The 13,749-nt window shown below is 36.7% G+C and overlaps 1 protein-coding gene across 1 annotated transcript; it reads left to right on the top strand.

Moving 5' to 3' along the window:
• The first annotated feature begins 10,874 nt into the window (after nt 1-10,874).
• Nucleotides 10,875-13,390, top strand: LOC101735830 (farnesol dehydrogenase). Its single transcript, XM_062669687.1, has one exon. The coding sequence runs from the start codon at nt 10,935-10,937 to the stop codon at nt 11,697-11,699; it is 765 nt and encodes a 254-aa protein (XP_062525671.1). The 5' UTR covers nt 10,875-10,934; the 3' UTR covers nt 11,700-13,390.
• The last annotated feature ends 359 nt before the right edge of the window (nt 13,391-13,749 follow it).

Here is a 13,749-nt window from a genome sequence, read left to right as displayed (position 1 = left end):
CAATCTTTCGTCGGATTTTCCGGCAAATCTGTTCGCCAGAAACTTGTCCTGTTACAGTGCAACTTGTGTCAGCGGTAATAGCGCGTTCACTTTTGTTTTCGATTATGTGAACGGTTTTTAGTTTTGTTCGAAAATATACTTTTACGATTTTTGTAAAATACGAATAAGAAAATAAATAAAAAATTAAAATCATCCGACGGATTGATAAATGGACGGATTCTTTAATTTTTATTTTTACATCCTTAATTTTTATACATTATATTGCCATTTGAATTGAATACTGTTCCTGGGGGTACCGACATTCGTATAAAGAAAGAAATATTATAGCGCACAGAAATCTATGGGGGGGAGATCCATTCACAACACTGATGATGTATAGCCAAAAATATAGGCAATGTGGATAAGCGTAGTGGTTCCAATTAGCATGAATAGCTATGCTCCAAAAACGAGTGGTTCTAATAGTAAAATTATATACTGGGATCATTACAAACAATTCTGCAGAGCACTTTCTATCGAACATTTGATGCAAAACAGAGAGAACCCAAGTCCCTTCGTAGATCCGGAGGCTTCAAAAGATTACGAGATTAGGATTAACGATAATCCCAATGACTATCTTCTATATAGAGTAAAATAGAGTTGGTACTTAGCCGGGAGGGGGGGACCAGTACTCCACACAAGGCCGGACCAGTGTATTAGCCAGGAGTAAAGAAAGTTTCGCTTTACTCTCATGAGTATTCTCAACATTTTAGATACCTACTTACCAGCATGGCTTATACTTCTCACATTACAACACAACTTAAGGCTTTAATTATGTGAATCAAATTTTCACCTATTCAAATATCCGACTAATTTTTGGCTATTTTTTGGATTATTTGTGTCTAATGAGAATTAGAAGTAATAATAAAATAAATATCTAGCTTAAAATATTTTATGTCTTAAGATATTGAAGGTTGTCGAAGATTTTTTTAATTTTACGTATTAGGTATACTAAACACGAAGCGATCTTTTGATCCGTAATATTAACTTTTAATAGCTCGTCCATTCTTGAAATAATATGCAATTTGCATGCTAATCGACCATTGCGAAGGGAAATCTTAATTTTCGTCAGGATGAACTAACTGTCTTAAAGCTTGTTAATTAAATTTTGTACAGCGCAGATTTAATATAATGAATACTTTTGGTTGAAAACAAATTTAGCTACATAGATTTAAGTTTGAATTGAATCTAAATTTATTTAGGATAAAGTTTAATATGAATAGTGTCTTAAGTTTTTGAAGAGAAGATGATGAAATTATCTCGAAAGATACCTCAGAGCCGTTTCTTTAGAACATAAGGAGAGACGCAGATACATTCAAAGTCTCTCCATGAATTGTAAGATTCTAGAGTGCTTAATATGGCAAAGTTATATAGATGACAATATTTTTAGGCGAGCGTAAAGTATTGCTTTGCACTATCAAGCACTTCCAATATTAATTACGTGCCAAATTGTCATTACTTTGCATTTGACATACATACTTAGTGAGGATGTTTGCAGATTTACTCTTCCTCATGCCCATGTTTCAATGAATCATCGTTTTATCACTTGTATCTTAATCCGTGTAGCACGGAAGACAATTATATCGGAGCAACAGACATCGAAGACTACATTAGTGCTTAAGTTAATATATTTTTTATTAGGCGTTACAAAAATTATTACGCTTTTTTAATATAAAGCTAGCTATCTGTCACAGTGAGCTCAAAAGTTCTGAAACTTCTACTTTAATATACTTTTTAACCAAACTTGTCAACTTAGATTGGCTTCTTTAAAGTTTAAAATTAATTCGTAGAGTTACTCGTTCAAGATTTCCCGACACCAGGGTTTTGAAACTGAGTGTGAAGTTATTATTTCATATATTTTTAGAGTTTTTATATACAAACTCGATCTTGTCCGTTTTGGAGGCATAGGGCCTACTCCGGGCGGCTGGCTGATCCTTTAGGTAGCTTGTGGACGGTCTGGAGGATACGCTTGGTCCTCGAAGACTGAGTGGATTGCGATCAAGGATGCGTCACTTTTCGGCTGTTGAGCTACGCCTATCACAGACTTTATAGACTTCCGACTTTGCGTTGGGGACAGTAGGTATGTTCAGTTGAATAAACTACATAATAATCCCCGGCTACCAAAACTAGACGGCAAAACGGCGGTTGTCTGCCCCGTGACTACCAGACTTCTTGATTTGATTTTATGGATAGGATAGTAGGTATAGGATGGATAGGATAGTAGCGATTTTCTTTTCATCGTATTGCCCATTGTTCCGTTAACCGATTAACACCAGTGGAGTCGTGAGTTCGTTCACCAGCCTTACAATAAAAAAAGATAAATTTTATATTACTACCATTTTAAATTGTTATGGTGGCAAGGATAAAAAAAAGACCTTTTAGTATGGCTGATTTATTTACGCCCATATTATTATTATTCCGGCACTATCCAGTAACACTATAAATACGTTCTACATTATAATTTATTCTGATCGAATCTTTTTCATAATATCGCTCTTTGAGAAACTCAAACCCTAACCTCGAGAAACCAATAAACAAATACGTTGTGTTCATGTATGCGGCAGAATCGAAACGGTCACAGGTGGCCGATCCGATTTAGCTTGTTAAGCAGTTTGTGAAATTCGTGACACAATTTCATCTTTGCATTCTTCCGATCTGAAATAAAGACGGCATTGCCCTTATCTGATTACTATTGGTGAACTTTTAAGGTTTTATACTTAGTCTGGCCATAAATACTGTTACAATTAAAAATAAACAAAATATTACATTTGAATTTGGAATCTGTCATTTTTATATGATTGCTCATTGAGTTTTTTCATTTTAGCGCCGATAAATTGTACAATATATTGCGATATTAAAATGGAGTGGGGTGATAAAGAGAACCGAATCGCTGCGATTGCATTACACAAAGTAGGTATGGAGCCAAATGCAATTTTTAAAACTCTGCATACGCTTGGTATTAGTAAAATGTTTGTGTACCGGGCTATTAATAGGTGCAATGAGACCTCCTCTGTTTGTGACAGAAAAAGATCAAGCTTTTATTGATAACTGGCCTCAAAGCTTAAAGGACTGTATTGCAGCCAATGGAGACCACTTCGAATAAGCTTTTTATACTTTAAATTGTTTTATATTTATGTATGAAACTAACACACTGTAAAAGTAATAAATGTTATTTGCAATAGTTTTTTATTTATTTTTAATTGTAACAATATTTATGGCCAGACTAAGTATTTTATTCATATTCGATATCTTGAATAGCATTGTGGCCAAAGACTCTAAAACTTAAACTGTAAGCTTAAATTCAATAAATCTGAATAAAAATGTATATTTTATGTATTTCATTATATATGTACGTGTATGTATATGTTTATGTTATTTATTTGTGTAATTGTGTATGTATATAGTCTGATATATTATGTATTAGTGTTTTTTATTTTTATTATTGTTATTGTGTATTGTATCAATAAGTAAATTGATTAGATTGTATTCTTCTACCCGCTCATGTAAAGCTTTCCTTCTTTAAGAACGGCTAGCTGGTAGATAACTCAATTGTTGAGTTAAGCTCGCCATTTTTATATCTTATCGCAATTACTGTATTATATTAACTGTGTGTACAATAAAGAATAAATAATAAAAATAAAAAGAGCCATCACGAAATCAAATATATATATAGATGTATTAAACAAGAAACTGCTTATTTAACCCAAAACATCACACATGAGAGTGAACAAACTTTCCTTCCCTGTTTTAGAATAAGCCAAACGCCGTGAATACAGTCCGCCGCATAAATGCAATCATAAATCAGTGGCGTCGTAACCGATGTCCAGCCATACATGTCGTTGGCACCTCGTATAGGGCTTTAACAGTAAAGCACTCGACATTTTTTTTTTTTTTTTTTCTTAGGTGATTGGACGAACTCACAGCCCACCTGGTGTCATGTGGTTACTGGAGCCCATAGACATCTACAACGTAAATGCGCCACCCACCTTGAGATATAAGTTCTAAGATCTCAGTATAGTTACAACGGCTGCCCCACCCTTAAAACTGAAACGCATTACTGCTTCACGGCAGAAATAGGCAGGGCGGTGGTACCTACCCGCGCGGACTCACAAGGGGTCTTACCACCAGTAAACGTAACGTAAACCAGATTAACGTAACAGCAGCACGTGATGTGGGAAACAAAGGTTCTTACTTGGTTTATGTTACTACCGTAGCCTGAGTTGAGGGAATGTGCTGTTTTTGCTGTGTTAGCAGACGAACGATTTGTCTTTTTTAAATAACTACTCTTCATACAAAACTACTCGTGTATAGATAAAAATATTAGACGAAATTGGTTTTTTACAGAAAAAGGATTCAACAGGTTCTTCGTTTCTGCATGAATTAAAACCTACTAGTAGATGATTTTTTTTTATAACGCCATCTTGTTGTGTCTTTAAAGCGGTTAGTTGCCCTCAATTAAGAAAAATAGTATTATTATTTGCCAATAGATGTCGGGAAGAGTTGATTATTGGAAACACGAATAAAACAACATTTTCTGAAAATAAATCGTAGCTAGATAGATCGATTTATCGCCCCCGAAATTCCCTGTGTACTAAATTTTATGAAAATCGTTGGAGCCGTTTCCGAGATTCAGATTATATATATATTAATGTACAAGAATTGCTCGTTTAAAGGTATAATATTTAGACTTGTATTAGCCAAGAAGCACTGTTTGATAATATATTTAAAAGAAACAGGCCTTACTGTGCTTTTTGTACACACTACTTATACCACATTGTCCAAGCCCGAATTATAGTGTAAATACTGAGGTTATGTTGTCCGAAAGAGATTTGGGATTTATTGCCAACACTATCTCATTGATTACGACCCTATAAATAATTGTTAAACAGATAGGCGGAAGCGCTTTTCCATTATTAATGTGATTCTTCGAGGAAACAGAGGTCCACGCTTATAGTTTTGTCTGTTACGAATAAAAATAAGATACACGATCCGAAATCCGAAGTAAAATCTCTAAAACATGATCTAATCTACAAAACGTAACATAGTGAGAACATTTTCAAAACCTCAAAATGTTACTGAAATATGTAACCAGAATATTATTACAATTACAATAGTATTACTCTAGCCCTTGCGTTTTAAAGTAAGATGCACTGCTATTTTCTATTTTTGTCCAGTAAAATTACATTACATTTCAGTCCATGCCATTAATAATATGGGTTAAAATATGAAATTGCCGTTTTATTGTAATAGGCACTTCGAATTGACATAAAACCTTCATGGTTTGAGATTTTTGAATAAAACTTTTTTCAATTAGTACATATGAGATTCTTTTAAAAATGTGGAACATTCGATTATCGACTTTCAGTTATTTTTTTTATTCAGGTTAGACAAGAACGATGGATACTTCGAAAATTCGAGTGATTTTTGAATACGAACTCCGACGCGGAACTAACGCTGCAGACACAGCTCGCAATATCAATGTTGCGTTTGGAGAGGAGACTGCTAATGAATGCACTGTGCGATTTTGGTTTAAACACTTTCGTGATGGAAATTTTGATTTGAAGAACGAACCACGTAGAAAGCCGCCCACACATGTGAATAACTATGAATTGAAAGATATGGTGGATGCCGATCCGAGCCAAACTACTCGGAAATTAGCGGCATGGTTTAGCGTTATCTTTTTTTTTTCTCCCATTTTAGCGTTATGTTACAACAATATAGACTCATTTGCGCCAAATCAATAAAATAAAAAAATATATATGAAAAATGGGTGTCTCATGATTTTACCGATCTGCAGAAAGAAACGCATGTTGAAACTTGTGCTGCCTTGTTGAATCGATACAGAAATGAAGGAATATTGGATCGGACTGTGACAAAAAAATTGTAAATGAAAAAAAAAACGAATTTCAATTTTTCAGTACAAATCGGCAATTTCATACTTTAACCCCTAATACGTCAATTTAAAACTTTATTATAAATCATAACTATGCAAAAAATAATTTTATCATGTTCAAAATTCATTGTTTCAAGGGAAAGATGCGAAAGACTATTTTACGGCTTAGTCTCGCGCTTATTTATTTCTAGCTTAGCCTTCTTGAGCCACTACTGGTGAATTATCCGGAAATAGGTGTAGTTTTATCTTGAAATGTTTTTCCTACTATTTTGACAATGTATCTAACTCTAAGCCTACCCAACTCTCCAAGTTTTTTTATCTTGAATATAAATAGCCAGGCGATTGATAATATGTTTGTGGCTGTGAATAGCTGTTTTGTCGACTTCGTGATTCTAGATTAGAATGGTATTCGCGTATATTTATTTTTGTTTCAAATATAGGCACTTCAAATAATTTTAAAGATCTGACAGTCATGTAACCTTTATTTAAATGACTGTCATTCAATTTATTCATATCCCGAAACAAACCGAAATCTGTACTTGTTCCCGGGCTTCGTACTTTAGTGGTCCATTTCAAGAACCACTATTCTCAAAGACAGCGAAGTTCAGGGAACGTAATTAGTATAAAGTGGTCTTCGTGAGAACTGTCCGGTGCTGATAGCCGTGTAAGGTAGAACATTGCCCGGCCTGTGGTCAGATTCAGGCACATAGTTTAATTACGTCCACAGCAGTTGTGATCTAGTTTTGAACAAGTTTTTGTGTTTCTAACACCGTGTATGTCAGTTTCAACGTTGAATAACCTTTATTGCGAATCCTTTCACAATTAGAATAACTTTCACGTGTAGTTTTAGGATATTTTCATCATTTCATAATTTAGAGATTTCATAGAGATTCATTATTTCAATGAATTTTATGTTAATGATGTTGCCACAGATATTGTTCCCTAGAAAACCTGTTTGTGTGTTTATTAGGTTACGTCGACCTGAAGGTGAATTACTACAGTGCCGAATACGTCACAGATAAGAAATGGTTAGCTGATAATGTAGATAAGCATTAGGTATCAGTTGAACAACATTTTGGACAGAAGGCTGTTTGTAATAACTTAGTTATTTTTTATTTTTTATAGCTTAGTTTTGTGGATGATCTCACAGCCCACCTGGTGTTAAGTAGTCACTGGAGCCCATAGACATCTACCACGTAAATGCGCCCACCCACCTTGAGATAAGTTCTAAGGTCTCAGTACAGTTACAACGGCCGCCTCACCCTTCAAACCGAAGCGCATTACTGCTTCACGGCAGAAATAGGCAGGGTGGTGGTACCTACCCGTGCGGACTCACAATACCACCAGTGAGAATCCCAAACACTGATTTTTAAAACAACTTGAAACGAACTGCATAATAATATAACCACGTTCAAATTAAACGAAAGGTCTGAGAGATAGCGTCCATACGCGGAGTCCATACGACCGCAATTCTCATGACCGCAGTTCATTACTGTTTGTGGTAATTCAACATCTGCTATTACTTTTGTGTCGAATGAACGCTCGGTTGATTTTCTCTCTTAGTTTTTCCAACTACAACACAGTACTATGTTAGAGCTACAAAATAAAATGACAGAACAATTAATTTAAACATACACCGGTTTTTTTTTTGATAACGCCATCTTGTTGTGTCTTTAAAGGGGTTCGTTTTTTTTTATTGCTTAGATAGGTGAACGAGCTCACAGCCCACCTGGTGTTAAGTGGTTACTGGAGCCCATAGACATCTACAACGTAAATGCGCCACCCACCTCGAGATATAAGTTCTACGGTCTCAGTATAGTTACAACGGCTACCCCACCCTTCGAACCGAAACGCATTACTGCTTCACGGCAGAAATAGGCAGGGCGGTGGTACCCATCCGCGCGGACTCACAAGAGGTCCTACCACCAGTGAATTGCCCTCAATTAAGAAAAAATAATATTATTATTCGCCAATAGATGTCGGGAAGAGTTGATTATTGAAAACACGAACAAAACAACATTTTCTGAAAATAAATCGTAGCTAGATCGATTTATCGCCCCCGAAATCCCCTGTATACTAAATTTTATGAAAATCGTTGGAGCCGTTTCCGAGATTCAGATTATATATACTTATATTTATATATATATTAATATACAATAATTTATCGTTTAAAGGTATAAGATATTATGTAACAAAATTATTGAAATAATTAATCCATGCTTTTTACAAACAAACACACAAGTAATACAACAAAAGCGAAAACCTGAAAATAACCCGAAAATTTGATTACCGCCGCTAAAATTTTCTTCAATACCGGCACACAAGCAGATTTCACAATCCCCTTAACTCAAACTGGATCATCAGAGAATTGATCGCACTATTTCTATAAGTACGTCTATTCAGCGAGATTTCTTCCTACACGGAAAGTTTATTGGGTATGAGCTGAAGATAGGTTTATTATAGATATAGATGTACTGGAAAGTTTTATACACACCGACTATACTCTATAGATAAAACTTTATTCTTTGTTTAATACCTGACATATTTCACAAATTTAAACAGTTTCCACAGCTGGTCATTTATCATAAATCCTGTCCTAATTCAGCATAATGGTGAATACAATTTACAATTAAATCTTCTGTTTTATTATTCGATGTTTTTATAAAATACAACCATCAGTAATCAAATTTACGAGCTGATAATAAATATTGTATGTTCTTTTTTATATTTACTGTAGTAGGTATATACGTTTTCCCAAACGATAGCAAGTTTCAATGACAAGACGACTTGAAATATTCTGATCGAACATTTTTAAGAATAATTTTGCTCTCAAAATACAAAAAAACTTATATTCGCGTATACCGTTATAGATTCCTTCAAATAGTCAAGATATTATCCTTGATCTAGAATTCAACATCATAACTAAAATAATTTAAAAAAGAAAATCAGGATTCCTCCTTATAAAAAAATTAAAATTATTTATTAACTAAAATTATGAAATAAAATACCAAAATTAACAGATTAATGATATTATGTTCACTACCGTCGCTTAAAAAGGCACAATATTAGATGCATGAAATTTCTTCCTTTTTTTTTTTAGGATTGAAGGATTACTGGTGGCCCGGAGGCCTTTCCAGTTTTACCAGGACAGGTGGGCGAGCAAAGGCTCAGCCAGGAGGGAAAAATGTCTTCCTTCGGGTGGTCCGTGAGCTCGTCTACTCATCTTAACAATAAATAAATAAACTATTTAATTTTAAAACTATTCAAATCAAATTTAGAACTGACGTCGCTACTTTACCCTATGTACGAGGCGGCACTGAAAATTTCGGGATTCAACGAATTGACACAACATTACTATTTAAAAATGTATTTATTGCTTTTCGAAGTATTCTCCGCGAAATTTGACACATTTTTCCATACGATGGAACCAATCACTGAAGCAACCATTCCATTCGGAAGTTGCGGTCTCCAAAATGGCCGTTTTGTAGGCGTCCACAGCTTCTTCAGGTGATGAAAATCTCTGTCCACGCAATTTATTCTTTATTTTAGGGAAAGTATAGAAATCATTAGGGTTTAGGTCGGGGCTGTACGGCGGATGGTCTAATAATTCTATGTTTTCTTGCTCTAAAAACTCTTTTGTTTTGTGCGCGGTGTGAGAACTCGCATTGTCGTGATGGAGGATGATGCGGCGGTTGCAGTTCTCTTTACGGAGTTCAGAAACGACCTGTGGCAAACAAATGCTAGCATACCATTCTGCATTAACCGTTCTTTGTCCCTCAAGAGGAATAGTCGTAACATGGCCGGTTTTGGAGACAAACGTGGCCACCATTTTTTTTGCAACACTCCGTGAACGAAGAATTTTTGTTGGCTTTAACTCATTTTCGAACACCCAAACTCGTGACTGGTTTTTTGTTTCGGGTTCATACACGTATATCCAGGATTCGTCACCTGATACAATGCTGTATACAGCATTTGAGGATCCTGCGTGGAATCTTTCGAGAGTTCTGACGCACCAAGTAACGCGAGCCGCTTTTTGCTCTTCACAGAGCGAATGCGGTATCCATCGGGAAAACAACTTTTTTACACCTAATCGTTCATGCAAGATTATTTGTATTTGACTCATGCCAATGTCTAAAATTGCCTGAATTTCGCGGTATGTCACATGTCGATCTTCCTCAATTAGCTTACGCACAGCATCAACGTTTTCTTGGGTGACTGCAGTTTTTGGACGACCTTGACGGGGATCATCACTGAGCTTGACACGTCCACGTTGAAACTCAGCAAACCAGCGATAAATTGTGGTTTTGGATGGGGCTTCATCACCAAATGCAGAAATCATCCGGTCAACACACTGTTTTTGTGTTAAACCACTTCGAAAGTCATAATAAATCATCGTTCTTGAATTTTCTCGAGTCAATTCCATTTTCTCAACGACTAAACAAGTTTGACAAAACCTCGTGACAAGACCGAGAATCTTTTTTTAAATAAATAAATGGTATTCGATTTTTAAAACCAAGGAGTTTTCAATTAAAAAGATTTTAATATGACAGGAACAGTGGAAATATTCCATTCTTGATACTTTTAGTGCAGCCTATGTAACCCGAATAAAAATCTGAGGCTATGTTTTTGAGATTCGAGGGCCTCTGTCATTCGCGAAATGGGAATCAACTAAATGAAAAAAATAGTCATTAAAGCATAATCTAACAGATTTTTTTTATTTTTTAGCAAACAAATGGGTAAACGAGTTTCCGGCAATGAAACTGACAAAACCTACATACAGCATTATTATTATAATTTATTGTGTGAAATGTAATAAACAGCTCATTGTCGAAAGACGTTTTTTTTTTGTGTCATTACATATCTTGCACGCAAATCAAGAATCAAGAATACAATGAATATGGCTTGATGATATAAAATGTTTACCTTCACAGTTTAAGTATTTATTCAATATAAACTCCAAACCTGAACAGTGTTTAATAAAATAAACACTTAGTGTTGACACGAAATGGACCATTGGAAAAATAAAGCTGCTATTGTCACAGGCGCAGGGCAGGGCATAGGGGCGCAAATAACAGAAGACCTAATAAAAGCCGGGATGACTGTTATCGGCTTTGAACCAACACAAGCGAAACTCACACCACTATTTAACTTAGCCGATAAATACTCAGAATTGAACAATCAATTGATTCCATGTAAGTGTGACATTTCAAATGACAATGATTTAAAAAATGCTTTCGAGGGAATAGTTAAGCTGTACGGTGGCGTGGATTTGCTGGTGAATAATGCAGCGATAGGAAAAGCCGGTATGATATCTACTGGGAACTTAGAAGATCTCAATAATGTGATCGACGTCAATATTTACGGATTAATAGCTTGTAGTCGACACGCGATCGACTCAATGAAGAACAAAGGAAAAGGACACATTGTTAATGTAAATAGTATTTGTGGACACTATATGCCTTCATTTTCAGAGCCAGTAATGAACGTGTATATTGCGTCTAAACGAAGCATGACTGTTTTTACGAAAACCTTACGAGAAGAATTGAAAATGATTAATTCTAAAATCAAAATAACGAGCGTGTCTCCAGGAATAGTGAAAACGGGAATATTCAAATCTGCTGGCGTCGGATTTATCGACGATGCTTTCTTCTGTGATAATTCACATTTAACCGTGAAAGATGTTTCTGAAGTAATTCTAATGATTTTGTCGTCACCAAGAACTGTAAATATAACTGAGATTATTTTCCGCGGTTTACACTCAAGCTTCTGATATGAAAGAAAAAAATGATTACATGATGTCGATTTAAATGGTCTTGGTATAGCAATTTTTGTGTTTACACGGGCTGGTATCACAGTTTTGGGTGGGATTTGCTAACAGCTGCCAGAGCGTCTCTGAAGGAGACCTAACAACTCAAGAGCAGCTGCTTCGGGAATGAATTTACTACCGGATCACTGAGAAGATCCGCCGAGAAACTCAGCGGGCTGATGCATGGGTTCGGTTGCACGTCGAACTCTTTGCAGAGTTCGACAAGTACGGTTACCGGGATCCCTTAGCCTGCTCCTAGTATTAGAGCTGAAGGCATCTAATGCAAGAGTTATTGGATCTGATGGGTCCGTAACGACGTGTCTACGGCGACGACGGTGACTAGCTCCTGCCTGATCAGGATTCGGGGAGTAGTCAGCGACTGCAACGATAAGGATATCATGACGCCTTATAGAAATAACGTACCGACGCTGACTTCATGTGTTTGCGTCGTGTAGGTCGATATTCCTCACGAACCACGGAGCTCCGACGGCTAACCTGCAAAAGCGGGATTGTAGGGATTGGAGAGTGTCTATCTATTTGTGTGCAGACCACGTGAGCGAACATCACACTCGCGTAAATCATGACGGGTCGCAAGTTTTGTAAAGTGTCACCTTGTTTCGAAGGGACATTTTACTCCGATTACATATCATGGGGGAAAGTCTGCCGAGAATAAACGCGGCACGGTCGCAAAGTGTTTTAATATGCGGGCGGAATGTCATGGATGCATCCAGGGCAACTCCCAGTTGACCTTCCTGTCCCAGGGAATCGGTTGGGCAAAGAGGGTGATCGGGGGTGAGAGATTTCGCCTCCTAATGCGGGCGGAAAGTCGGGAAATGCGGGAAGATTCTCCTTTGAAATAGCACTGCTGTGATTTTTACTGGGTTGATGTCTATGCGCCATTTTCGGAACCACTATCCGAGGGTGACAGCTGCGCTCTAGAGCTTACTCGTTATAAGGGACTTGTTCCTATTCGAGTAGTAAACGGTTGTGTCGTCGGTAAATAAGGCTAACTGGGTCAGCGGTGACCGGGGAATGTCGTTAATGAATAAACTTAATAGGAGCGGCAAGAGGACGAAGCCTTGTGGGACTCCAGCCGTGAGCGGTCGCTGTGAGGAGCGGGTTCCCTCGACTCGATATCGAAAAGAGCGGTTCGACAAGAAATCCCGTATGATGAGCACAAGACAGTTCGTCCGGCATGCCTATGTTAAAAAGTTTGAAAATCAAACAAGTTTGAAAATTGTGCCAAACTTTGTCGAACGCTTATGCGACGTCGAAGAAGAGAGCACCCGTATATAACGGTATTGGTCGGTTAAGCCCTACGAGAATGTGCTCCGTGAGGCGGTGTACCTGTTGTACGCATGAGTGATTTACACGGAATCCGAATTGTTCATCGATGAGAATGCCCCTGGATGAGACGAAGTCTCTGAGATCTTTGTAGAGCAGACGCTCATACAGTTTGCCTAGAGGCTAGTCGGGCGGTAGCCTTCTCTAATCTCTCTTAATCTACTAAAAGGTATGAAGGTTTTGATAGGTTTTGATTAAAAATTAAGCGATTTAGTCTTAAATCTGTAGAAAGTTTCATAATGTATTCTATGATGTTTCACATTTTGAATGTATTAAGCCATGTCAGTATGTTTAATAAAAAATGTATTTTATTGCATATTTTAATATTAAAGAGCGCTTTAAACTTAAAATGTAGGTTTGAAGTGTTGCTACAACAGTCGTGACGTGACTGATCCTTTATTGGCAGACATAGGCAGTTGATTCACGGCCTATTTAATGTTAACTGTATACCGTTGTGGCGTGCTGTGAAGCTTGCCACCAATGACTAATGGTGACCACAACCACTCTGTCAAGAACAATACCAACAAAAAAGAAGAAGTATATATACCGTAACGAGAACGAATATAAACTAAATTATATCTATTTAACTGAATCGTAAAGTTGACGGCGGCTTTATAGTATTCCTGATCTCATTTGCTCAATATGGTCTTATAAAAAGGACTAAACTAGG

This window comes from Bombyx mori, chromosome 8, assembly GCF_030269925.1.
Source record: "Bombyx mori chromosome 8, ASM3026992v2".
NCBI lineage: Eukaryota > Metazoa > Arthropoda > Insecta > Lepidoptera > Bombycidae > Bombyx > Bombyx mori.
This window is presented reverse-complemented; position numbering and strand designations above follow the sequence as displayed.